Genomic DNA, 25,811 nt, shown 5'->3' on the forward strand with positions numbered 1-25,811 from the left:
TATTATAATATAAAGCGAATATTTTCGACTCGTTAAATAAACAAAGTAACGAGCATGCGATTGAAAAATAAAATAAAAAATACAAGAAAAAAAAAATATATATATATATACATATATATATACATATATAGAAAGAGATCCTACATTGTATTTGCAATACGATGGATAAAACAAAAAAAAAAGGAATAAAAATGTTGTTTAATTTGGACGAAAAAATCTCTGCTAACATATAGAGAAAAAACAAGAAATAAATAACAATGATAATAATAAACGAGGGAAAAAGTGAAATGGGAATGACGTGAACGAAACAAAACTGGAAAAAAGCGAAAGATCGTCGAGATTAAAATCGAATCGAGTTACGCTTGATAAAAAAAATATATATATAATATGTATATATATATATACACACATACACACACCACATACACACACATACATATATATATATATATATATATATATATATATATATATCAAATTTTCCGAACGAGAAATCGTTGTTGTGATGAATTTCAACAAAATTAACTTTTACTCGTATCGTTTTTTATTATTCCTTTAATTTTAATTTTTTTTTTTTTTTTATATCCACATCATAATCATTCTAAATTCTTCTTATTATCTTTTTCTGATTTGAAATCATATGAGTAGATAGAGAGAGATAAAGAGACATCCATACATACATACACACACACACACATATATATATATATAAGTCCTTCTATATTTCATTATTATCCTTATCATCATTATCATCATCATCATTCTTCCTATTATTCTTATTATCGTGTACAACGTACTCTATATATATATATATATATATATATACATACACATACATAAATACGTATAACATACAAATGATATATGAGAATAATGAAAAATTAACACTTATCTATAAATTATTTATAAAATTTCTTATCAATTAATATCAACGCGTTGTAAACGATCTACACGTTAAAAGTGATCCTGTCTAGTTTTTTTATTACTTCTGGCAGTCAATACTACTAAATTCTACATTTGTAAACAAAGAAACAATGTTATTATTTACCTTCGACGAATGTTAGTTGATCGAACGTGCCAAAAGAAAAATTTCGAAAGATCTTGATATTAAAAATTGATATTTTTCAATCGTTCGAATATGAAATACGAGTAAATGGAGAATATAATGCGTGGATATGTTTGATTAGGAAAAAAAAATAAAAAAGTAAAAAAAAAACAAAATTAACATATACATACTACGTATATGTTATTTATCTTTTGTTAAACAATGTAAAAAGCGATTTATATATCGTCTCTCTCTCTCTCTCTCTCTCTCTCTCTCTCTCTCTTTTTTTCTATCTATCTATCTATCTCTTTCTATCTCTCTCTTTCCATGAATTACATTATTATTATTATTATTATGATTATTACTATTATTATCATTATTACTATTATTATAGTTTTACCATATGCATGTATAAATAAACGAGAAAAATTTGTGTCCCGTATACATATATACATACATATATATATATATATATACATATATATATTTACATACATATATATATATATTTACGTCTACAGTCAAATTGAGAGAATTTAAGGGCACATAGAGCACGTTATTTCTATACTTATCTACTTTATTCCAAAAAACAGAACAAAACAACAGAAACATAAAACAAAAAAGAAAACCAAGAAACATAATTATCGACCTGAAGTTTATCTCGTTACTTCGCCCTCCTCCACCCATCTCGTTTTACAAAAACAATTTTTCAAATAATAATAATGATACTCGTTAAAGGATTAAGAAAAGATGAAGAAAAAAGTTAAATTAATAAGAAATACGAAATCATTGTATAAAACGTCGATATGTATTGTACTTTCCTCCACCTTTTCCACCTCCTTCCTCTCCCACTTTGTACGCTACGACTAATTGAAAAGTTACACCTTATAAGGTTTATTAAAATGTAATATAAATAAAGCACTTTACGACAATTAAACGACGATCTATTCTTATCTGTTCTCTTTTTCTTTCCCCTTCTGTTATTTTATCTACCATCTCAACTAATTAATTAACTAGAGTTATCGTTAAGTCGCCGAGTAAACTAATTCTATTAATAATTTGTCGATCAATCAATTTTTATAATTAATCAATGTCAACGTTAAATCGATAGATCACGAATAGTTCAAATTTAGAAACGAGTGTCCTCGGTTTCGTGCGTAATCGATTAATTAGCCTGTTAATTGCGATGATATTTTCTTTTTTTAATTTGATTTATTATTATTTTTTTTTTATCTATGAGCTTAATCAATTAATCAATTAACGAATAACGCTGTTAATAATTAATGAATCATAGATCAGATTTAGACACTTAGAACTTTCTTGTGTTCATAATCGATCTAGAATCTGATGTATGAAATTATATCTATCAAATAATTTGTTTAATTAATAATTAGATCGATTTCAAATAAAGAGCAACGCTACGGCGTAGCCAAACGTTTCGATTTTCTCGAGGACAACCGACTGGAAGTGAACAAACGAATGAAGTTCGTTGAGAATCGCTGTAAACCGGGACACCAAGCCGATCTTTATGTTCTTCCTTTTCGTAATATGAATGCGACGTCTTCTTTTCTTTATCCTTATCGATTGAATATCGTTCTGGTAAGAATGCGATTTGACAAATTGGCGCGGCAGCGATTGGTGCGTCATTTGCATCTACGTCGATCAGACTACCCTCTTTTATCAAAGCTCCTGTTGATCAACAAATTTCAAGTCAATTTTAATTTCAATCGATTTGGATAATAAATCGTTAAAATCGAATGATTTCTTAAAATAGATTTTATAAAATAAAACGACCAATAAATTGACTGAACGATTATAAAGTTTCAAAAAAAAAAAAAAAAAGAAGAAGAAATGTACCTAAAGTTACAAAAAGTACACAAATATGGGATCCTTGAATATAATGTATGATTCATTATTCTCATTTTTTTTTTTTTTTTTTTGGTATACCTGAAATAAGAAGTCCTTCGATAATCACCGATACCTTCCATTGTTCGGTCTTACGATCATCGATCCAATGAGCCCGAAGTCGAAGATTTTCGAGTGGATGATTGATCTCACGTGCGGTGTGTTGTTTCAAAGCTGCTAAAAACGCACCGGGTCTACCAAGACCAGAGAGATCAACACGAAATGGGAAACTCGTAACGCTGCACGATTCCAATATCTGATATCTAATTAATAATCCATTAACGAATGTTACTGCATCCTTCGGTCCAGATTCCCACTCTTTTATCCAATGTTTAGGAGTCTACGACGACAGTAACCCAGAACGATTAGTACTATTGAAATATAATCGATAATGATATCTTGTATTCTGAAAGATTGATCATAAACATAACCTTTGCATTCTCAATTCCAATCAAATCGATATCCAGTCTTATACGGTTCAATAAATCTCGAGTAAATTCAATTTCATCAGCGAAGAAACGCTTCATTGGAGTCTCTTTCTCTTTATCCTGGGATATTGAGTTCAACGATGCTTCAAATTTCATCAAACGTTTATCTAGGGTTTCCTTTAAATCCTCTTCAATCGTATTCTTTGATCTCGTTCCACCTCGACTATCGTTACTCGATATTTTTATCGTCATACCTGGAATAAACGAATTCCTTTTGTCGTCAGACGTCATAAGATTTTTTTCTTTTTATTTATTTCGTTGAAGCTTTCGACAACATTTTATTTACCTTTGAGAAGAGCTAAGGCTATCTCAGCGGCTATCCTTTCCCAAGCTCTATGAGCATTCGCAGGTAAACCAAAATATTCTCTTGGTGAATCTTCGTCGTTTAAATTTTCGACGATCTTTAATGGATCGTTTTCCGATATATCGAGGATATTGATAACGTTGCCTAAAGTACGACGACCCTCGAAAACATCCTTCGACCAAACATCACAAATAATAGCACGAAGGGCCCGCATATCGTAATCATCCTGTAATCGTCCACCGTAAACAGCAACGTCCAATAATCCTTGACCCGTTTCCCAATTTTGCGTTTGATTGATTTTAATCGTTTTATCAACGATCAATGTGTAAGCCGCACCCAAATCTGCTTCGTTCCATTCGTAAGATCTGATCCAGGCTTGTGGAACGAATTTACGTCGTTCTTGAATGGTCGAGTGTAACCATGATAATAAAAACATACCAGGAATATTATCGTTAGTTTTATTCACTTCCAATTGTTGGAGTTGTTGGAAGGATCTTTTTAGATTTCTCTTAACTCCTTCTGGTGGCTCGTAAGCTAGTTTTAAACATAGTCCTGCAAGACCAGGATAAAATCCTATACATTCTTCTGTGGTCAACCAAATTCTTGTGGTTGCTTGTTTATCGGTAGTACACATAGGTGATCTCAATAGACTTTCTAATCGAGGTAGCCAAGTCAAGGCTAATTGTAAATTGCTCAATAACACCCAACTACCGTTTCTAAAAAGTGATAATTATATGACCATTGTGGTACGAGAAGTACAGGGTGTTTCCGAAAATGTGGGCATAACGTCGAGTATAAATTCAATACGTTAAACAAGAAAAAAGTTCATATAAACATATGATCCGATATAATCTTGTTTCCAAATTATAGTCTATTTTGTCTTTTACTAATTCGTATGACTCTGTTGTCAAGAATAACTGCTGACCATTTGATCGGACCAGTTTTTCTGAATGGGACATTAACTGGAGGAATCGTAGGATTCAGTTTTAAGGGAAAACTTATATGAACTATTGGAAGACGTATCGATTGATGTCATCAACCGTATATGGTATATGCTTGATGCTGCACCACCATATTTTAATCGACTAACGAGACAGTTTTTAAATGAGAGATTCCCTAATAAATGGATTGATTCGTGGAGGACCAATCGATTGGCCAGCACGATCACCTGATCTAAATTTTTATTTATGAGAGCACCTAATGTCTTTGGTTTACAATGCAGCAGTAAACGATGTTTTGAAAAATTGCGATATCGTATTCAAGAGTGTTGTAGGCGAATTTAAACAACACCTGATTTTTTTGAACGAGTGAGTAGATCTATGGATGCAACGTTTGGAAACCTATATTCAAGTCGAGAGTAACCACTTTAAACAATTTCTATAATTTCTACAATTTAAACAAAAAATCCACTTCAAAGAATTCCCAGAATTTCTGCGAAAATTATGAAATAACAGGTTTCGGATAAAAACAGCTATAATTTGGAAACAAGGTCATATCAGGCGTATGTTCGTATGAACTTTTTTTTTCTTATTTCACCGTACTGAATCTATTTTCGAAGTAATGCTCACATTTTTAAAAACATCCTGTATATTAATGATATATAATTAGCATGTTATTATAGCACGTATGTATTAATTAATTAAATGAAATGAAATCCTTACTTGCACGCAGCTTCCAATGCTAACTCCGCTTGACCAACCTGTCCTTGTCCCAAAGAAACTTCGGTGAATACGATTGAGGAAGTTACATGATTTACGGCCAATGATTTTAACTCCGGACCAGGATCAGTTCCTGGTGATAATAACAAAAGTATCGGCATTGTTGATCCCTCGTTTTCCGCTATTTTTTTTAAAGTCCATGCTGGTGGTGCCAAATCTCGTACACCTTTGTAAATTATTATTTGTTATCATTATTATTTTTTTTTCTTCTATTTCTTTTTCGTGTTAATAGAAATCAGTCGATTATTAATTTAAATGTCTTATTAGTCTTAATTTTGATTAATATTAATTTCGTATCAATTTCTTTTTCCTATTAATTCAAAGTAATTGATTATTAATTCAAACATCTCGTTGGTTCAAATAGGGATAATAAATAAATGATAACACGCACTGTGCGTTTCACGTATAATACGTATAACGTACCCAATTGCGAGATAGCAAATTTCGTGAGAGCTGTGTGCAAATAATCCGGACGTAGGACTTTGATAATTAGAATACGCTGAAATGGAGTCAAACTGTTGTCGTTGTATACATTTCCAATATCCTCGAACCAAGCACGTTTCATTTTAGCAGCGACCTGTTACGATATATAATAGCGAGAAACATAAGCGAAATTCTAAACACAAATGGATATTTCCGTAGTATTGATTTGCGGTTATATATGTGTATGTATGTGTATATATATACATACATATATATATATATATATATATATATATATCTACATATAGATCGATAAACAGATGGATCGTGCTAATATATACCTGATGCATCGAATTGGCCAATATTTTCACAGCTGTTCGACGTTCATCGGGCACCCAATCGGGTATTTCAAAATCGATATTATCCTCGTTATTTGGTATACCACTATCGAGCAATAAATTTCTCTCGATTTCCGATACTGGATTTAAATAAAGTGCCAAGTACAGTGCAAGTGAAAGTCGATGTTTTCTATATGCTGCCTTTGTACAGTAATGCACTGTTAATGCAATTAATCTAAACGAAAGAAAAAGAAATATTCGTTTATACATCACGGAGTAAAAAAGACAAATAATAATGGTAGAATATTAAATGAATTTAATTGAAGAAGAGGATTATAAGTCTATTGGCTGGATCAAAAGTTTTTAAATAATTTTAAAATGAAAATTTGTATATATATATATATATTAAATTATTAATTAATTATATTTCATAAGTATATTTTAATATATTTAATATATATATATATATTAATATATATTATTTTATTTAATATAATTATTTTAATATATTTTAATATTTCGTATTAAAAATTCTAAAAAAAAAAATCTTTTTGAAATCTCTTTTTAATACTTTTTATAAACTATAGATCTTTTTTTTTTTATTTCTTTCGAGATTGTAAAATCACAAATGACTATCCATTTAAAAAACTTTTTGATATGATCATCCTTTTTGTTATATCAATTTGCAACATTTCTATTTTATTTTCTAGCGATAAGAAATTTCTCAATTTTACGACCTCTTTTCAACTAATCTGTCCTGTTCTTTTCTCTCTTCGGCAACAGCTATTGATCTGCTGCTCTCTGCTTCGAGATATATGTCCGTGAAAGCTTCTGTTGAGAAAACGTATAAAGGATTTAAGGATGTCAGTCCCTTAACGGCCTTATAAACGTTCGCTGCGAATTTAGCGAGTTTCTCGCCACTCTCCATTCTCCTTAAAAACCATTGAAAATAAAAAACTATATATAAATATTATATAATATAAGAAATATATATAATATATAATATATAATAAATAATATATACAAAACTGTATAAATATATATATATATATATATATATATATATCAATCTAAAAGATTTTGAAGCTTTAATTAAAAAAAAAAAGAATTGTTTTTTATCATGATGCCCATATAAGTGTATACTATAATAAAATCAAAATTTACTCTAATAAAACGAAATGAAAATTTGCGATATATTAGAAAATTTAAAGAGAGCTTTAAGTCTACTTAGAAATATCCTCAAGGCTACGTCGACTTTCTTCAAGAGCCAGTAAAATCTCCTTGGCCTTTGTCTGAGTATTTTCCAACGAAGTTAAAAGGCCACCACCACCACTATCACCAGCACCATGGCCATCTTGAGACTCTTGCAAAAGATCTTGCCCTCTGGCTCTACCCAATTGCGCTAACAAATCTACTCGAGCAGCGTCTCGTTCGCCAGAAAGTTTCTCTTCTCTTTCTAAAGCTTCTCTTCTTCTTGACTCGATTTCTGGAGTTTCCTTTAACAAAACCTAAGAAGAACAAAAAAGAAAACAAGAAAGATCGAGTATCACGAGTTTAAAATTATAGAAAATTCTTACTATCTCGGCAATATCAAAAAAAAGCGAGAGAGAGAGAGAGAGAGAGAGAGAGAGAGAGAGAGAGAGAGAGAGAGAGAGAGAGAAACTCAATTATCTAAATAACGTTTCGTAAAATAATAAAAAAATAATAGAAAGAAAAATATATTATGGTTTAAAATAAATGATAAAAGAAAAACTAAAAAGAATTGAAAATAATAAAAAGTCAGGTAGAAAGATAAATATATCATCGTTTAAAAAAAAAAAAATTACAAAAGGAGAAATAAAAGGAGGAATAAAGGAAAATTAAAAATAATGAAAAATATAATAGAAAGGAAAATAAATTATCGGTTAAAAAAATTGATAAGTGCAGAAATAAAAGGAAGAATAAAAGAAAATTAAAAATAATGAAAAGTGTAATAGAAAGAAAAATATGTTATCCTTTTAAAAAAAAAATTGATAAAAGAAGAAATAAAAAGAAGAATGAAAGAAAATGAAAAATAATGAAAAGTTAAGTAGAAATAAAAATATATTTTACAAAATTAATTATCATCATCGTCATCATCATCATCATCATCATTATTATTATTATTATTATTATTATTATTATTATTATTACTACTACTACTAATGTTATTATTATATTATTATATAAACGAATAATAACACCAACCTTATCGACGAGTCTTTCAGCCAAGCTTCTCGTTCCAGCACCAAGTGCAATTTTGAACAGAACGGCGTCAGCTTCCTTTGGTATATTATCCAATCGATCTCTTCTCGTAGCTAAGAAGAGTTTGAAGCCTTGTTGAGCTGGCAAAATACGTTCACCGAGTCTCAATGGTCGTTTACGTAAAAGTGGCAACAGAATAGAGGGAAATTCAACTATTTCCTCGACCAACAAGGCTTTCCCAAATCTAACAGCTAATTCCAAAGCGGTAAAAAATCTAGGATCCTCGGCCTTAGTTATTTCCAATTTCGATCCTAGATTCGACTTCAACCAGGCAACAGCAACTCCCGATGGATCGAGAAAAATAGGTACCAAAGGGCCTCTCAACGCGCATGCAGCACCAACGAGACTTCCGGTGTCCGCTGGGAGTCCTTGAGCTCGCCAAAGTAATCTTTCTCGTTCTGTGATCAATAACTCAATGGCCGACCTCTTCCACTTGTCATCTCTTTCCGGATCCTAAGAGTAATATATGTATTTTAATTTGTGAGGTTGGTCGATTTTTTTTCTGTTTTTTTTTTTTATTTTTTATATTAATATATATATATAAAATAATATATATATATGTATATATAATTTTATTGTATTACATTGTATTTTATAATATTAATATTAATATATATATATAATAATATTATACATTAATATAATATTAATATATATATATAATTTGATATATGTATGTATACGTTCAAAAATACAAAAATTGATTTACCTGATAGATCAAAAAGGATGCCGTGTTAGCAGCCTCGACGTTTAATCTTGCTTTACGTTTGGTCAACTCTTCGTACTGTGCTTGCCAATCACGATGTTCCTTATCTAATTTCGACAAAAGAGCTCTAGCCGTGGTCAAACTAGCCTCGGTTGTTTCCGTTCTCAATTGCAACGCCGCAGCACCTCGCGAATGTTCAGCCAATTCTTCTTGAAGCTGTGAAACACGACTTTCTACGGTGTTCAAACCAGCCGCCAATCTTCCAAGCTGAGCCTCCGCAGCTGATAATCGTCTACAAACGATTTATATTATCGTAATTTATATTATTGCTTTTTCCTTTTTTTTTTTTTTACTTTTTTGATAACACAGCATATTCATAATTAAAAAATTAAATTTTCAAAAAGAAATTTAATAATTAGAGGAGATTATACTCGGCTAATAAACGTTGTTCCCGTTCCAAAGGTGCAACTTGTTGAAGAATTTGTCCGTATTGTAAATTTGCAAGTACCCAGCCTGCTAATGGTGCAGCAGCCACCGATGCTCTCTTAGCAGTTTTTTCTTCAAAACTATCAGGACGTTCTTTGATTAATTTTGCAACCGCTTCTAAACTCGCCGAGGTACTTCTTCTCGCGTCCCAGGTTCTTTGATTAAAAAAAAGAAAAAAGAATTGTTTATCCGATAATTTCTTTAAAAAATATTCTTCCAATAAGATTTCTTTAAATAAAAATTGTTTATCCGAAAATTTCTTTTTTAGAATATAAAAAATTTACCTGATTTCGTCTTTGATCCCACGTTTAGCTAAGAATGTTTTCATACTGTTCCAAGACGTATCTTTGATACCCATAAGTCTCAGAACACCTTCAAGGACATCTCTTACCGGTGCTGGTGGTGCTCTCAATGATCTAACTTCGGCAAGAGCATCGGCACTGATACCAGCGACAGCTTGTGACGCTTGTTCGACCAATGGCTCGACTTTGCTCAATTCTCCTTCTATATCGGTCTGTTTCAAGAGATGACATTTTTCTCGTGATATTTTCATTACATTAAAAGCAAATACGAGAAATAGAATAAAATTACCTTTCGTCGTGCCAACTCAGCGCTCTCTCGTTCGGTCTCGATTTTTAAATTAGTCATCTCGCCTCGTTGCCCTGTGGCACCTCTCATTGTCGCAGTAATCTTTTCTAATGCAGCATTAGCTCTTCCTTTTTCAACCTAATAAATTAGAAACGTATATCCTTAATTATCTTCTTAATTTTGTAAATGTAATTTCTTCTCAATGAGATAAGAGGATAAAGAAGTGGAAGAAAAGGAAAAGGAGACGAAAGAAAAGAAGATTAACACCTCAAGCTGTTGTCTTTGCTTAGAAACTTCATCCTCCAATTTAGCGACGTGTTCACCGGCTTCTCTTAATCTACTTATACCAGCGCCAAGACTATTAAGTTTACTTTCAACTTCTTCGCTCCAAATTTCACGAAGATGTTGAGATGTACAAAGTAGTGCTAAGAAACGTGCCGGAGCGTGTTGTTGCTTAGGAGCTTGAAGATGAGCTTTAATCATAACTTGTGTGTCTGGAGATGATATTTCAGAAGCTTCTGATCCATGTGAATTATATTGAATCGCTAACTCGGTCAATGGTGCTTCGTAAGACCACCATTCGTTTCCGATACATGGACCAATTATAGCAGAATATCTGAATAATCCAGAACATGATAATAACCTTGAGTTCATGTCACCGATGTCTAGAATCATAACTATACGAAGATAACTGCGGAGACCTGAGAAACAATGAGATCTTTTTTCTTTCTTTCTTTCTTTCTATTTTTTCTTTTTTTCTTTTTTTAAGGTCCCGTTAAAAAATTCCAAACGTTTTAATGACTACTCACGATAATAAAAATATTGTTCCAAAGTACCAGGAAAATCTTCTCTCCTTGATAAATCTATCAATGGTGCTATCATACCATCCAATTCCTCGGTTGAAAAAAGTCCTGGCAATTCTCCTTGCGCGACAATAGCACTGACTAAAATGGACATTCCTTCTTCTCTCATATGATGTTCCTCGAGTAAGAGCATCGTTGGTTCACCATCGATACCGGCTGTTTGAACAGCATTTTTGATCGAAGCTTTAGCTCGCCCAGGTCCCGAATCAATGAATCGAAAAGATGAGAAAGTTGCTGCTAATCTGGCAGCTGATTTTCTTCCTGCTCCTGGTCGTCCAGTTAATATTACACCACGTAAACGTGTTCCAAATGTCCAACATATGCCTTCGATCAAAGTAAATTCAAATAGAATTATCAAACATTTCGCGCCTGTTAATAGACTACCCTTCATACTTCGTTATTAATCAATTACCGATGAAATGTGAAGTGTTGCCTATAAACAGGCGTATATATTTGATATTAATTGTAATAAATAATTATGGAAAATGAATGTTATATAGATTATACGATATGATATGTATGATTAATACGATATTATAATAATCCTAAATTGAATAGGTCAGAATCTAAACAAATATTTATAATACCAGCAATCATTTGTAGAAGATGGGAAGTAATTGTTGCCTGTATTGGTTCGCCTTCTCGAGCACATTTAGCAGCTGCATTTATGATATTATTTTTCCATTCCTCTTCCACAATAGGTAACAATTCAGTATTACCAATCTTCCAAACGAAAACATCGTTGATTGTATTTTTAACTTCAATCATTTTAGCAGACAATATGGAGTCCCAGTTGACTCGTGCTTTAGCTGTTAATCTGAACGGCGTTACAACAAATTGATATTCTCTTTTAATTGACGTTCTACTTTAAAAGAAAACAACACAAAAAAAAAACACAAAAAAAATATTGTGAAAATTACTTTGGATAGAATAAATGTCGGCCAGCATCTAAGAGATGACAGGTAACATCTTCCACATTTTCAGGAGATAAATAATAACCAAGACAATCAGCCCACAAAATAAGATCTTTCGGTGTCCACAAGTAAGAAAATTCTTTGGACAAATTCGTTGACTGATAAGCTTCTAACATTGCCGATGCTGTCTTCGAAATCCAAGTGTCCATTAAATCGTCCTTCTGTTTCAACGCATCTCTCAGATGAAGTTCCAACATAGCAACGGTCTCTTTCGAACTTGGAGATCTAAATAATTTCACAGAAACATATGTTACGATATAATTATGATTAATTTAGTTCTTTCAATATCGATACCAACGGTAAATAATACGTAGCCATGAGACATTCTAATCTCGGATGAAGAGCAGTAATAGAATCTGCAGTAGAAATTAGCGTTAATGGAATTCGAGCGAATTCTAAATCATCCTCGTGAAATCCTTTGTCCTGAAGTAATTCTCTCAACAATTCCTACGAAAGAAAGATTCGTTTGACATCGATGTAGATGATAATTTTTATCTTCTTTAAAAAAAAAAAAGAAAGAAAGAAAGAAAAGAAAAGAAAACAAAACAAACACATAAAATTACCTGCATCTCTTTAGAAGCTAAGTGTATATCCTTAAGGATTAGTATAACTCGTGAACCATTTCTAGGTTTATAGGTTCTCCCATGAGAGGATGAATCCAAACGAACGCAAGCTCGTTTTAAACGTGTAATGAGATCTTGTGCTCCATAGAGAGATGATCCTTGTATCAAGGTCGATGGTGCATTATCCTTATTTTTTATAGATGATAATGCAGCAGCTATCAATGTACTTTTACCGGAGCCCTCTTGACCTCGTAAAATAACGGGATAATCATTTTCTATCCAGGGTAAAATAGACGCTAATGCTCTTTTAACAGGTCCTAAAAGTAGACGGTAAAATGTTAATGAACATTGCGTCACATAATTCGTGTTATATTTAATAATCATTACCTGAAAGTAGAACAGGTCCGTCATCTGTTTCAATGGATTGATAAATATCAATGAACGGTTCTAATCGATCAGATTTTTCATTATAAACAACATCGAATGGCTTCTCAGGATCTGGACACCAACAATCCGTCAATTGATAAATCAAACGTGCCAGATTGTCTCTAACGTTTTGATCTTCGATTTGACCACAGAAAGCTCCGATAAGTGCCTCTGTGCCAAGTGTCTGTGTATGTGCCTTTCGTAAATGATATAAAACTGAATTGACCAAACCGGAAGCTGAAGATCGTATCGAGTTTGTCTTGAGAATTTCATCGATGCAGGGAGATAGGTGTGTCTTTATATTGCTCCGAACGTTAACAGGCAAATCCTCGATGTTTAAAGCAAACAGAAGTGATGCTGGATTAATCATTCCAAGATGGACGACACCTAATCGTGAAACTGTAGCTGGACTAGCACTTGCCAGTTTATGTGTCTCGAATATGAACCTATATTTTTTTTTTTTTTTCATTTTTATTCAATCAATTAATGCATCGATGATGGTGATAATAAAAGATACATATTTTTGTTATTTACCTTATACCGTTTCCGAGTTTGACACCAACCCCATTAGGTAATGTTAATAATCTATTATCATCCAAAGCAGAGTTTAATGCTTCCGCCCATTCTGGTTCAACGTCGCCATTAAAAATGATCCAAGTTGAAGCTTCACCGGCTGTTATCACAGCGCTCGATAATAATCCTTCTTTCCATTCTCTTCAAAGATAAAAAAGATTAATAATAATAATTTATAGTATATCATTTTGGTCTTTGTATCATTTATCAGAACGAAAATTACCTTGTTTCTGGATCAACGCGTCCTAAAAGCCTTGATTTTGGTACTGCGCCAGGATAAATGAGACACTGATCTACTGGTTCTCCAATTTTAGACAATGCCTCGGCTAATAATTTTCTAATGGTCGTCTTTCCGCTACCAGGTGGACCAACGATCGCAACACCCGTTCTACTTTTTAATTGATCCCTCAATTGTATACACTGTTCTACGATATTCCTGGTATAATTTTCAGACTCGCAAAGTTTTACCAGGGCTTCTCGCAAATCTTTTTTTTCGTTGGATACCTCGGTTAACAAATGATCTGTGTTAGGAAAGACGTCAACTAACAAATCGAGAAACTTTTTGGCGTCGTCCTCAGTTAATTTCGGTAATGTTGAATCTTTTATCGCGATCAATAGTCTGATTAATTAAAAAAAAATACATACATATAAATATATATATATATATGTGTGTGTGTGTGTGTGTTTTGATAAATATTTGAATAACAATAGTAATAATTAAATAATAATGAATTTTTTTAATAAAAATAAAAATAATTTAAAGAATAAAAATTTGTCAAAACGATTAAAAAATAATTGTATTCAAGTAATAATTAATTTTGTAAATTTTAATACCTGGATGATTCATCGAGATGATTAGCAGATGAAATAGCATCGATTACCGATCGAAGTGCTCTAAGACCCCAATCGTAATGCGGCTGTTTCGAAAGTAAATTTTGAGATATTTCGAAGGTTTCGACCAAACGATTGGCAAGCATAGAAGATTCCAAAAAACCAGCACATTCTAACAATGCTTTGATGATATCAAATTTATCAGGATGAGCCATGCCAATAGGTCTGAAAAGTCGAGCCAATGAATCTGGAAGTCTATGACGTCCACCATATTCACTTCCAGCAGGATTCATTGTAATAAATACGCAGCAGTGTGGATCGAGATTAACTCTTTGATCACTAAGAACAACTTGACTCGATCCATCTCTTACAGCTTCTTGAAGAGGTCTAATCAACATCGCAACGGCGCTCAATGTTTCTTCCTCGAGACGATTAAATTCGTCGAAACATCCCCAAGCACCAGCTTGAGCCAAACCACCTAAGATTCTCTTCATGCTGCTTGCGTCCATTCCTGTTAAGAAAAAAAAAAAAAAAAAAAAAAAAACGGAAGAAAAAAATATTCCTATTTTTAGTTACGATAATATTGTACTAATTATCAACGACAACAGATACGATTGATACAGACGAACCTTCGTCGCAATTAAAGACAATGACCAATCTACCCAGTATACTACCGAGTGCTTTAACGCTCTCAGTTTTACCAGTACCAGCTGGACCAGTTGGACTACCACCTAATCCTAGTTTCATCGCTTGCGTTAAAGCCAAGAAACATTTTTCGGTTAGCGACGTCCAAACTAAACCAACTGCTGCTCCTTGATATTCAAAACGATATGGGAATTCCGCAGAAGCGCATCTTATCACTGGACCTTTATTCTTTTAAAATGAAAACCTGTTATCGAACTGATATGATACCCCATAAGAGAGATAAATTACTTAGTTAAAAAAAAAACCTTACCGTTCTATAAGTTTTCAATTGTCTGTACCACAACCACCAAGTAGATTCACCATTCTCGAGACTATTCAAAAGAGTTCTAGATATTTCGAGATGATGAACAGTATCGAGAAGTAATCCGCGTGCTTTTAATACCGTCAATGTATCACCAACATCTTCGAGACCCCTATATCTAGCTCTTTGAGTATCCAAAAATTCTACCAATTTTTTCAAACCCACATTACCCTCTTTTAAAGCGGCCTCGCAACGTTCAGTAAATCTGATCCTCTCGGATAACAAAAGTATCTGAAATATTATCAATAATTCATATCTAAATAGATAATGCTAGAGATATTTAATAATTGTTTGTAAATAAATTTACAATGCGGTACTATTTTATGGGCTATTATCGTTTTGTTTTATTTTATGATCTATCGTGCTTTTGTTAGAGACATTTAGTAATTCCTTTTATATAAATTTACGATACGATATTATTTTATGGTCTGTTATGGTTTTGTTTTATTTTATGGTCTATTATGGTTTTGTTTTATTTTATGGTCTATTATGCTTTTGTTAGAGACATTTAGTAATTCCTTTTATATAAATTTACGATACGATATTATTTTATGATCTGTTATGGTTTTGTTTTATTTTATGGGCTATTATGGTTTTGTTTATTTATATATATATATAATTTGTATTTAATATATATATTTATATATAATTATATATAAAATACAAATTATATTATTTTAATTATTGACCGATCCAATAAAACTTTAATTAACTTGTATTATTTTAATTATTGATCAATCCAATAAAAGTTCGTACCTGAGTTGGATAAATTGAAGGATCAGGCGATGAGTCTATTAAACATTTATCAAGACTCTGTCGAAGAGTATTCCTTATCACTTTTTCAAGATTATTCAACCATCTTGGTAATGGTTCACTGGTATCGATAACGTCCGATAAATTTAATATTTCACCCTCCGGTGATATTACAGCGATTAAACTGTTATTATCATCTCTTATCACTGATCCTATGCCTTGGTATAATTTTGGAAGATGAGATTCCAAAGCTTTACCACTCCCTGACACCAATTCTAAAAGATCTTCGTCGCTCAAAAAATATAAACGAGGATAAGAGGATCTTCTCTCCTATATTCGAAAAAAAAAAAAACAAAAAAAAAACAATTAATTAACTTTTGTCAGCGTTTGCAAAAGTCATTTGAAATATCTTAGATATATGAATAATGATATATCGCAAATATTAAAAATTTATTAAAAAAAAAAAAAAAGATCTACGAAAAGTTATTATCGTTAATATTAGATATAACGTTTGTATAATAAAATATAAAATATATAAAATTACATAGAAAAATATATATATATAAAAATAGTAAAAATAAAAAAAAAATAACATACTTCTAAAAATTCGTCAAGACTTCTTTGACATCTGTCGAGTAAATCCTTCAAATTAATTAACGCTGGCAAAGGGAGTCTTCTAATGGACGATACTCGAGGATCGTGTGATACTTCTCCCATAAGATATCTAAAATAAAGAAAAAGAAAAAAAAAAAAAAAAGAAAGAAAAGAAACAATATTCGTAAAATCCAAGATTTGTTAATATCATTTCGTTATATTTTTATATTTAATCGACCTAAATTCTTTGTCCGTTCTCGACCATTTCCCAGAATCATTTGGTGCAGCACCACTACCATATATGGGTTCCAAATAAACCCATTTTCTTTGCACGATACTGAGTATCTTTATACGTTCTTCGATCTCCGATAAACTAGCCTCGCATCGTGTTGCCCTAGCTGCAAATCTTTCATATCCTGCAGCACCTTTTGCACCTTCCAGCAAAAGACGTAATTCACCTGTATATATCATTCGTTTTAACAATAAAATTCATAACATCTCTTTGAAGAAAATAATTTTTAACAGGATTAAACATTTTCAACAAGACGATTAATACCTGTCCTAGCCAAAAGATTGCCATATTCTCCGACAATATAAATAATCGAGTTTTTATTGTCCTTTGTCTGTTGAATTTGAAGACTGGCCGATGTCTCCCAAGATTCTAATTCCAATATCGCTTGACGTATCCCACTTTCAGCGGCAGCTCTCTTTGTTATTTCCTAGGAGAATAAGATTACGCATGATCCCTATTTTCCTCAGCCAAAATATCAAAATATTTCGTTAAAAACAAATCTCACATCTCACCTTAACGCGATCGACATTGTCCCGTAATTTGTCCTTACAATCGAGTATATGACCTAGCGTCAAATCTCGTAAATTTTTAATATCGTTCAAACAAAGGATTGTCTTTAATTCCGTCCAATGTTCCTCAGCTATTTCATCCCCTCGAAGAAGTTGAATCCAATCGATGGCGTCTCTAATCTCACGTAACCTTTTACCAACGAAAGTTTCAACTTGTACGTTGTTCGACGATACTTTATCCTCGTCTTTAGAACTACGATCTTCGATCGATTGTAAACGGATCCTGGTTTCCCATGAATCAAGCCAATCGTGCAGTCTCGGTAATCTTCTTCTCGCAACTGCCCATTCCTCCGCTCTTTGATTATCAAGTTCCTCGAGAAATTCCGCTTGAAATCTACAATTCGATTCCTCTGCTTCTAACTGTGCTTCGAGCTTTTTTAAATTCGTCGAATCGTCCTCGATGATATCCTTTAAATTCACACCGATTCTTTGACAATCTATATTCAAGCTATCCCTTTGCTCAGTTAAAGTGATCCAACGATCTCTCATAGACGTTATCCAATCTATACCGATAACGTCAGGCTTTTCCAACCACTTGGTCTCCCATCTTTCGATTTCATCACGTAACGCTATTCCTCGATGACGAAGATTCACCTTAGTGTCCTCCAATTGACGCGATACCACTGCTTTGTGCTTTTCCAAACGATCAGCCAACTCTTGCCAACCTATGTTCGCTGTATTAATTCCTACGATATTAAAAAGTTAATTGGTATAAATGAAACTTTGTTAATTTTTTTAAACTTTATTTAAAACAAAAAAAAAACAAATTCATTGGTTTATTCATGTCGAAAAGATACCTTCCAATTTTTCACTTGTCCAGGCTGCCAACACTTTAGCAAGACCAGCAACAGCTTCCATTTCGTTACCAATGCCGGCATATTGTTTTTCAATCCGTTCATGAGCTTCGTTAGCTAATCCAACTTCTTCAACGTTATGTGGCCTCCTTTCTAACTCTTTCGCAGCGAGGGAAAGAAAATCAACGACTGCTACTAATCTTGAAGAAGCCTCGACACGCAAATCCGAACACAAACGTTCCCAATAACGACGAGATGCCGATTCTAAATCGTTCCTAGTCGTTCCAGTGTCGATACTTATACACCAAATTTTTACCTCGCCTCCTCGCAATTTGCCAACCTACATTGACAAAAAAAGAAAAAGAAAGAAGTAACGAAGATTAGTACGTATATAATTAATTCTATTACAATTAATTTATGATAATTTATCGATTTATGGTTATCATTAGCTACCTCTTGTGCCCATTGTTTAGCGTCCTTGAAAGCTCTACTCCAATCGTTTGGAGATGCTCCTTTTAATCTGTTGGCATATAAAAATAAAATGTTGCTCTTCTTTTTGTTTCCTTTCTTTTTCTTTTTATCATAATTTTTTTTATAACGATTATCATACTCGAGAAATATTAACCAACTATTTATAAAGATATAATTTATAAACGAGATATTTGATCTGTGTCGTACATACTTTTCACCAATATCGATTCTCGCTGGTGCCGCCAAGTTTAACCACTTGATCCTAACGGATTCCAAGGCATTTAAGGCAATCTCAGCTTGCTTGTAGACTCCACCAAACAAGTAAGCACTTTTATGAACTAGATTACCAAATTGAGCGTGCTCGACATTACCGACCCCACGAAAGTTCATAGGAATTGAGAGAGAACGTCGTATACCAGAATATATTTTCGCTCGAATTTCTTCGAGAGTAGGTCGCCATTGCAACATTCCATCGCGGAATATTAGTTCGACCTTGAGCTCTGGTAATTTTCTTAACAACGATGGCAGGGCACCACTATGGGAGATTGAGCAATTCATACATTTATGTATAACTGTGTGTGTGTGTGTGTGTGCATCTAATTTATATATATATATGTATAATTTATACATATATATAAATATATAATATATAATATATAATATTAAATATATAAATATATAGTATATAATATTTAATATTATAATATAATATTTATTGAGCAATTGATACATTTATGTATACGTGTGTGTATGTAATTTATATGTATATATATATATAATATAATATAATAATAATATATAAACATATATATAATTTATATATATATAAATATATATATTTAAATATATAATATTTAAATTATATATATATATATAATATTTATATAAACTATTTTCAGATCAATGATAATTTCTGATTATTATACTTGTCATATGATTTCAATTTGATACTTTGTACAAAAAATTTATTCCACTACCTATAAGCCACGCCCAAAGCTTTCAAAAGCTGTCGATCCCAATGCAACTTCCAAGCAGTCGTATTACCATACTCTGCTTCGACACTATCAACGATAGTTCTCATATTCATCAAAGTATCCTTCCAAATATTCTGATTACCTACGAGATTAATAGCCTCGCCTTTAAATAAATTCGATACTAAGTTGCGTAAATTCGAATGCTTAGATGCTAATTCAGCGTTTTGTCTTGCGAACTTCGTCACCTAATCAACAAAACATAAAAATATCGTAGTCGTTAGAAAAAATTTTACAAATCGAATAATGAATCTCAATTAATAGCATTTGATAATAACCAATTCTCTAAGTCGATTCGTGTAACCATCAACCGCTTGAGGATCGGACCACACTACACCTGATTGTTCCTTTACAGCTCTTGCCAATTCCAATGCAGTAGTTAACATAAGAGGTCTTTGAGAAGGCACCATACGATCTCCGATGGTATTATGGAAGGTCGCAACTTGTTGTAAAGCCCTTGCTCGACCTGCTAATAAACTAGCTCTCTCAACGAGATCCCTTATCTCTCTTGGTAGTTCAACGCCTTGTCCTGAAAGAGCTCTGGCTTCTCTGATCAATGTCATTAATTTAGGATCGTAAGTAACTCGCATGAGACTTGTACCAGTTAACTCGATAACTGCAGAGTCTGTACCCAAAGTTAACTCTTTTCTAGCAACTGCATCTTTCGTCTCGTTCACCTTTACATTATTATTTATCTTTTGTTATTAAGTCGTACGAAAAAAAAATATATATATATATATGAAAAAAGAAATATATATTTACCCAAGACTCTAAAAGATACTGTCTCTTTCTTTCAGCGTCCTTCAACGCTGTTGTAACTTTCGATACGGTCTCTTCGAATGCCGGTAGATCTGCTAAAAGTTCTTTACCAAGTTCTATCAAACTTTCTAATCGCATCTCTGACGATCTCGCGGTTTGAATCTCTTGAAGTATCTTAGGAGTATCCAATAGATCATCTGTGTCTGGTCCAGCAAGACAAGTTTCTATTAAAAAAAAGAAAAAAGAAAAAAAATGCATGACTATGTCGGTATAATTAATTCGTATTATTATTATTATTTTTTTTTTATTTTTATTATTATTATTATTATTATTATTATTATTATTATTTGAAACTCTTCTTACCAATCAGATCATCGTACGCCAAAAGCAAAGCTTCACGTTCGCTACGAAGAGCCTTTTTTAAAGCATCTCTTTTCATAAGATCGAAATACCTTCGGAATTCCTCTAATAATGCATTAGGTGTCTTAGCATCAGCGATCTGAGTCTTCAATTTTTGAGCAACCAATTCTTCTGTTGGTATTAAAGCTTCTTCGACTTTGCGTCTCATTCTATTCCATTCGATATCGTTCTCATCCTCGCCGTACACCACTAATTTTGAATATCGAAAATAATTGAGAAAAGAAGAAAAATTATATAACAATATCTTTTTAAATATAATTATCCATATAATAAATTTGTAATATTAATCGTAATAATTTTAACGTTAATTTAAATATCGATTAATAAATTTTTAATCATAAAATATTAATTTCAATGTTATTTATAATAATTCTTTTTTATGTATAAAATATTAATTTTGATATTAATTATAATGATTTTAATGTTAATTTAAATATCGATTAATAAATTTTTAATCGTAAAATATTCATTTTAATGATACTAATTTTTTAAGTATAATTATCTTACAATATAATTTCGCAGACAATATCACCTTTAATATCTTTAAAATTTTGAAGAAGATTGTCAGCATCGAGCCGTGTTCTTTCACTGGATGTTAGCAATCTCATCAATTGACGATGCTGAGCACGTAACTCGCTGAGTTGTCTGGAAAATTTATGAAATAATAATAATAATAATAATAATAATAATAATAATAATAATAATAATAATAATATTTTTAATTTAAAAAAAAAGAAAAAATAGAGAAATTTCTTCTAAGTTGTACCTAAGTCTCCTGCCAAGTTTCGAACATTTTCCAGGTACAAATACAGTGTCTTTCCAAGGATGAAGCGAATGATGAGGCCAGAAAAGTCCTGTTAATCTCTCGCTTGCATTTACCCATTTCTCGCATACCATTGCACCCATGGAAACTGTATCTGCTCCAATCTGACCTTGACCTTGATTCAGGTTTGTCTAAAAAATGTCGATGACATACGTGTGTCATATATAGAAATGAAAAAAAGAAAAGTATGTACTCTGATGTCTCACCTCGTTAACAAGATTTTCAACAAGCATAACCGTCTCATTTCCAATTATTTCCAATAGTGATTTCATACGTTCCTCTTTGTAAACTACACTGCCTAACTTCCAAACGTCATCGACATAACCAGAAATCGTTTCGAGCGATTCCTCTAGACCGATAAATCCATCTCTGTATTGTAAATTAAATTTTTATTAATACACGTTTTATTAATAATGTTTTATTAGAGAAAAATTGAGTTTTGGATTATAAAGATCTGTGTAGTCCTTGATTATTATACTTGATTAAGAATTATTCATTATTAACTGTTTTATTCATTGATTTTTATATTATTTATATTATATTATAATATTTTATATTATAGATTTTATACTATAATATTTATTCATTGACTTTTAATAATCATTCATATAAATGTTTTATACTAAGCCTGAAAATATGTAACACTTCAAACACCGTCGATAATAATGCTTGCAAGCGCCATCTGTCAGTAAGAAACTTTTTTTTCAATCCTTGTAGGTATATAATAGCTTAGTACGCGTGTGCAATGCATGTTGCATATCACCAAGGGTTAAAAAAAATTTCCTACTGACAGATAACTCTCGCAAGCGACATTATCGACGTTGGACGAATGTTTGCATACCTTAAGGCGCAACATATATAATATTTTTTTAAAAACCATTTTTTTTAATCCTTTCGAAATATAAACATGAATAAATAAAATCGAACCTCGAAACAGCCGCACTCTCAAGTTCGTTTCTAATATCGTTCAATATCTTTGCAGCTTCGTCGAAGGACGTTTTATCTCTTGATCGAGTCGCTTCATTGCTTCGTTTTATCCAAAAAGCTTCTTCCTCAGCAATGGACGTAGGTGGACGAGGACCGAGAAGATCTTCTTCTAATTTTTTCAAAGAAGCCGGATCGAATCCAGATGATTTAAGAGTGGGAGCCCAAACTTGTCGTAAAACTTCGATGAGGGCAGAACCTTCGCCAGCTCCGATCGAAGTTACTTGTACCAAATCGTGAAAATTCTCTTCCGTGACGACCGACGCTGACAACTAATGAACGAATGATTAAAAACATTTTATTTCTTTCATTGATTACAAAAAAAAAATTAATCTATGTTCGTATATAATAACTACCTTGAAGAAAACTAATGTATTCTTTCCAGCAAGTAATTCATTACTGAGTTTGAGAGGAAATTCATCGTTCTCAGGTTGAATTGGTTGCGCACAAAGCGTTCTACACGTAGAATGATTAAAAAATTTTTCTAAGACTGGCGAGGACCACTTTTTATCTTCTTGAACAGGTACACCGAAGAAATAACCAGCCGTCGACACTATGAACGATCCGCGCCTATCGATCACCACCATTTTCTTGATCTCGATCCTTCTATAGTCTCGACAATTTTTATTACATTATTCGAATGTCGATATAGTAATATTTTTATTAAGTTCGAGAGAAGTACGTGTTGCATATAGTAAAAACGTATACTATGTGATATGTTCGAGTCATGTGTTTGGCCTTGCAGCTTGCTGATCGTTCTAGTTCCCATGACAACCTAGTAGAAAACAAAGGCATTAACAGCACCCAACTTCTATTGACACGTGGATGCTTCCACGTGATTATTTCACAATTTCTATGATTGATACATCCGTATCAAAAAAAAAAAAACACTATCACGATTTTTACTATATATATAGACAATATATACTATATATCATATATATTATACTATATATATATTATATATTATATATTATATATATATACAATATATTATATTTATTATAATAATAAATAATTTTCATTTATATATAAATTTTATTCTCGTTGTTGTTACCGCTCGATAATTTAAACAATGACAAAAAAAGGATTTGCATGACTTAGACAGATGAAGAAAAATTAATCTATCATTGAATTTTAAACATTATATATATATATATATATATATATATATATATAATTATTTTTAAAAAGAAATATATATATTAATAAAGAAATATTATATTACATATATGGATATAATTCTATGTAGAAAATATAAATCTACATACTTGAATACCCATGTGCATTCCTGAATACAGATCTGCCCTTATTCTATAATATTTTCGTCCAACTTCTGAATGTACTTTTCAACCTTTTCATTCGTTTTATTTATACACCAAGACTTTCGTTCCAAAGCGCCATTTCATTTCAAAAAATAATCATATTCTCTCAATATATGCATTTTACATATGCATTTTTCCATCCGAATGAAATCGTATGAGAATTGTGAAGTCGTCCTGCCGGTGGGACTACTTTTACCATTCTTTTTAAATATAGGATTAGATAGGTAGGTAGCATTGTTAGTTGTATGAATGATTTAATTTTTAAGTAGGAAGGGCTCAGGAGTAAGAACATATCCTCTGAATCGCCTCTACCCAATTAATATTATTCTTTTCTATTTCAAATTTCATTTCAGTGAAGTAAAACTGGTGAAAAAAAAAAAAGGAAATTACTTGTCGTCGTTTTTAAACTATATTATTATTGTCATCATTTTGTCATTTCATTACTGTGTCCATCGAAATTTTTCTTTTTTTTTTTCTTTTTTCTTTCATCGAAACAAAGAGTTTTACGAACGTGTTATTAACATATATGTTCATCTTGTTTTTTTTTTTCTTTTTTTACACTACAGATATGCGATATGTTTTTATATCTATTCATTATTTTATGTAATTAATTTTTAATTTCATCAAGTATGCGTGAGATATACTGAATGTTGCATATTATGGTAATTATGCAGATATATAGTGTCAACTTTTGATAATAAATTTAATAAAATAAATTAATAATAAAACGCAGACAGTCATATATATTCACATACTTCTTAAATAATTTATGTAATTTTTTTTAATGCAAGAATTATTTGAATTTTAGGTATAGGTTTAACAAAATGAATTCAAATTTCGATCTAATGGATTTATGTTAGATTAAACAAAAAGAAAAGAACTAAAGAGCTGAAGAAAATTCATTATTTAAATAAACATATTTTCTTCTTTACTATTGCTTCATTTTTCTATATTTATATTTTTCTAACATTTATATGCACTTATCTTATTATCTATATATATTCATTTAATTTCAGTTATATGTTTAATAAATTATAATATAATAGATTATTATATCTCTATGTGTATGTGTAAATTTTATTGTATTAGCTATGTCCCTCTATGTGTAGGATATAATAAACATTTTTCTTTTTTACATTTTTTTCTTCTTCTCTTTACATTTTATTTTGCTTTCATATTTATTTTATATTTTGAGTTTGTTTTATTTTAATTTAACTTCTTTCAGTTTGTTTTTTTCGTTTTATTTTTTTGACTTTATTTTCTTTTTAATGTCTTTTTTTTCTAATTTCATTTTTTTGAACTTTTTTTTAGCCCGTTAGGTTTCTATACATGATATAAGACCTGGGCAATCGATAGCATTTGCATTCCAATTTAACGTTAAATGAAAATATCAGGGCAAATGACTGTACGTTTTAATACATTACGATATTTAACAATAAATAAAATATTGTTTTGGTTATGTCTGAATTAAAAAAT

The 25,811-nt window shown here is 31.4% G+C and overlaps 1 protein-coding gene across 1 annotated transcript; it reads right to left on the reverse strand.

Moving 5' to 3' along the window:
• Positions 1-2,279: 2,279 nt before the first annotated feature.
• Positions 2,280-23,711, reverse strand: LOC122637039 (cytoplasmic dynein 2 heavy chain 1). Its single transcript, XM_043828861.1, has 43 exons — positions 23,367-23,711; positions 22,954-23,282; positions 22,233-22,395; positions 21,970-22,157; positions 21,736-21,848; positions 21,147-21,392; positions 20,787-21,007; positions 20,303-20,701; positions 19,971-20,212; positions 19,205-19,528; positions 18,976-19,042; positions 18,526-18,862; positions 17,672-18,414; positions 17,424-17,586; positions 17,106-17,325; positions 16,871-16,997; positions 16,277-16,603; positions 15,470-15,751; positions 15,144-15,387; positions 14,518-15,025; positions 13,907-14,302; positions 13,645-13,824; positions 13,072-13,556; positions 12,685-13,001; positions 12,420-12,568; positions 12,068-12,346; positions 11,735-11,964; positions 11,094-11,471; positions 10,552-10,985; positions 10,288-10,422; positions 9,981-10,210; positions 9,642-9,851; positions 9,214-9,502; positions 8,448-8,957; positions 7,449-7,729; positions 6,959-7,153; positions 6,225-6,456; positions 5,884-6,037; positions 5,404-5,626; positions 3,725-4,458; positions 3,382-3,632; positions 2,993-3,290; positions 2,280-2,734 (listed from the first exon to the last, which is right to left on the reverse strand). The coding sequence occupies exons 1-43, from the start codon at positions 23,595-23,597 to the stop codon at positions 2,436-2,438; spliced, it is 12,363 nt and encodes a 4,120-aa protein (XP_043684796.1). The 5' UTR covers positions 23,598-23,711; the 3' UTR covers positions 2,280-2,435.
• Between the last annotated feature and the right edge of the window lie 2,100 nt (positions 23,712-25,811).

Source organism: Vespula pensylvanica, chromosome 24 (genome assembly GCF_014466175.1).
Source record: "Vespula pensylvanica isolate Volc-1 chromosome 24, ASM1446617v1, whole genome shotgun sequence".
Taxonomy (NCBI): Eukaryota; Metazoa; Arthropoda; class Insecta; order Hymenoptera; family Vespidae; genus Vespula; species Vespula pensylvanica.

Bases quoted from the DNA above. Each gene is read 5' to 3' on its own strand.
- LOC122637039 (XM_043828861.1), bottom strand. From the start codon at position 23,597: ATGGTGGTGATCGATAGGCGCGGATCGTTCATAGTGTCGACGGCTGGT. The intron at 15,026-15,143 runs GTTCGTCTGTAT...TTTTCTTAACAG, and splicing joins TGTCTTTAATTGCGACGAAG to GAATGGACGCAAGCAGCATG. The intron at 13,825-13,906 runs GTAATTTTCGTT...TTATCTTTGAAG, and splicing joins CGCGTTGATCCAGAAACAAG to AGAATGGAAAGAAGGATTAT.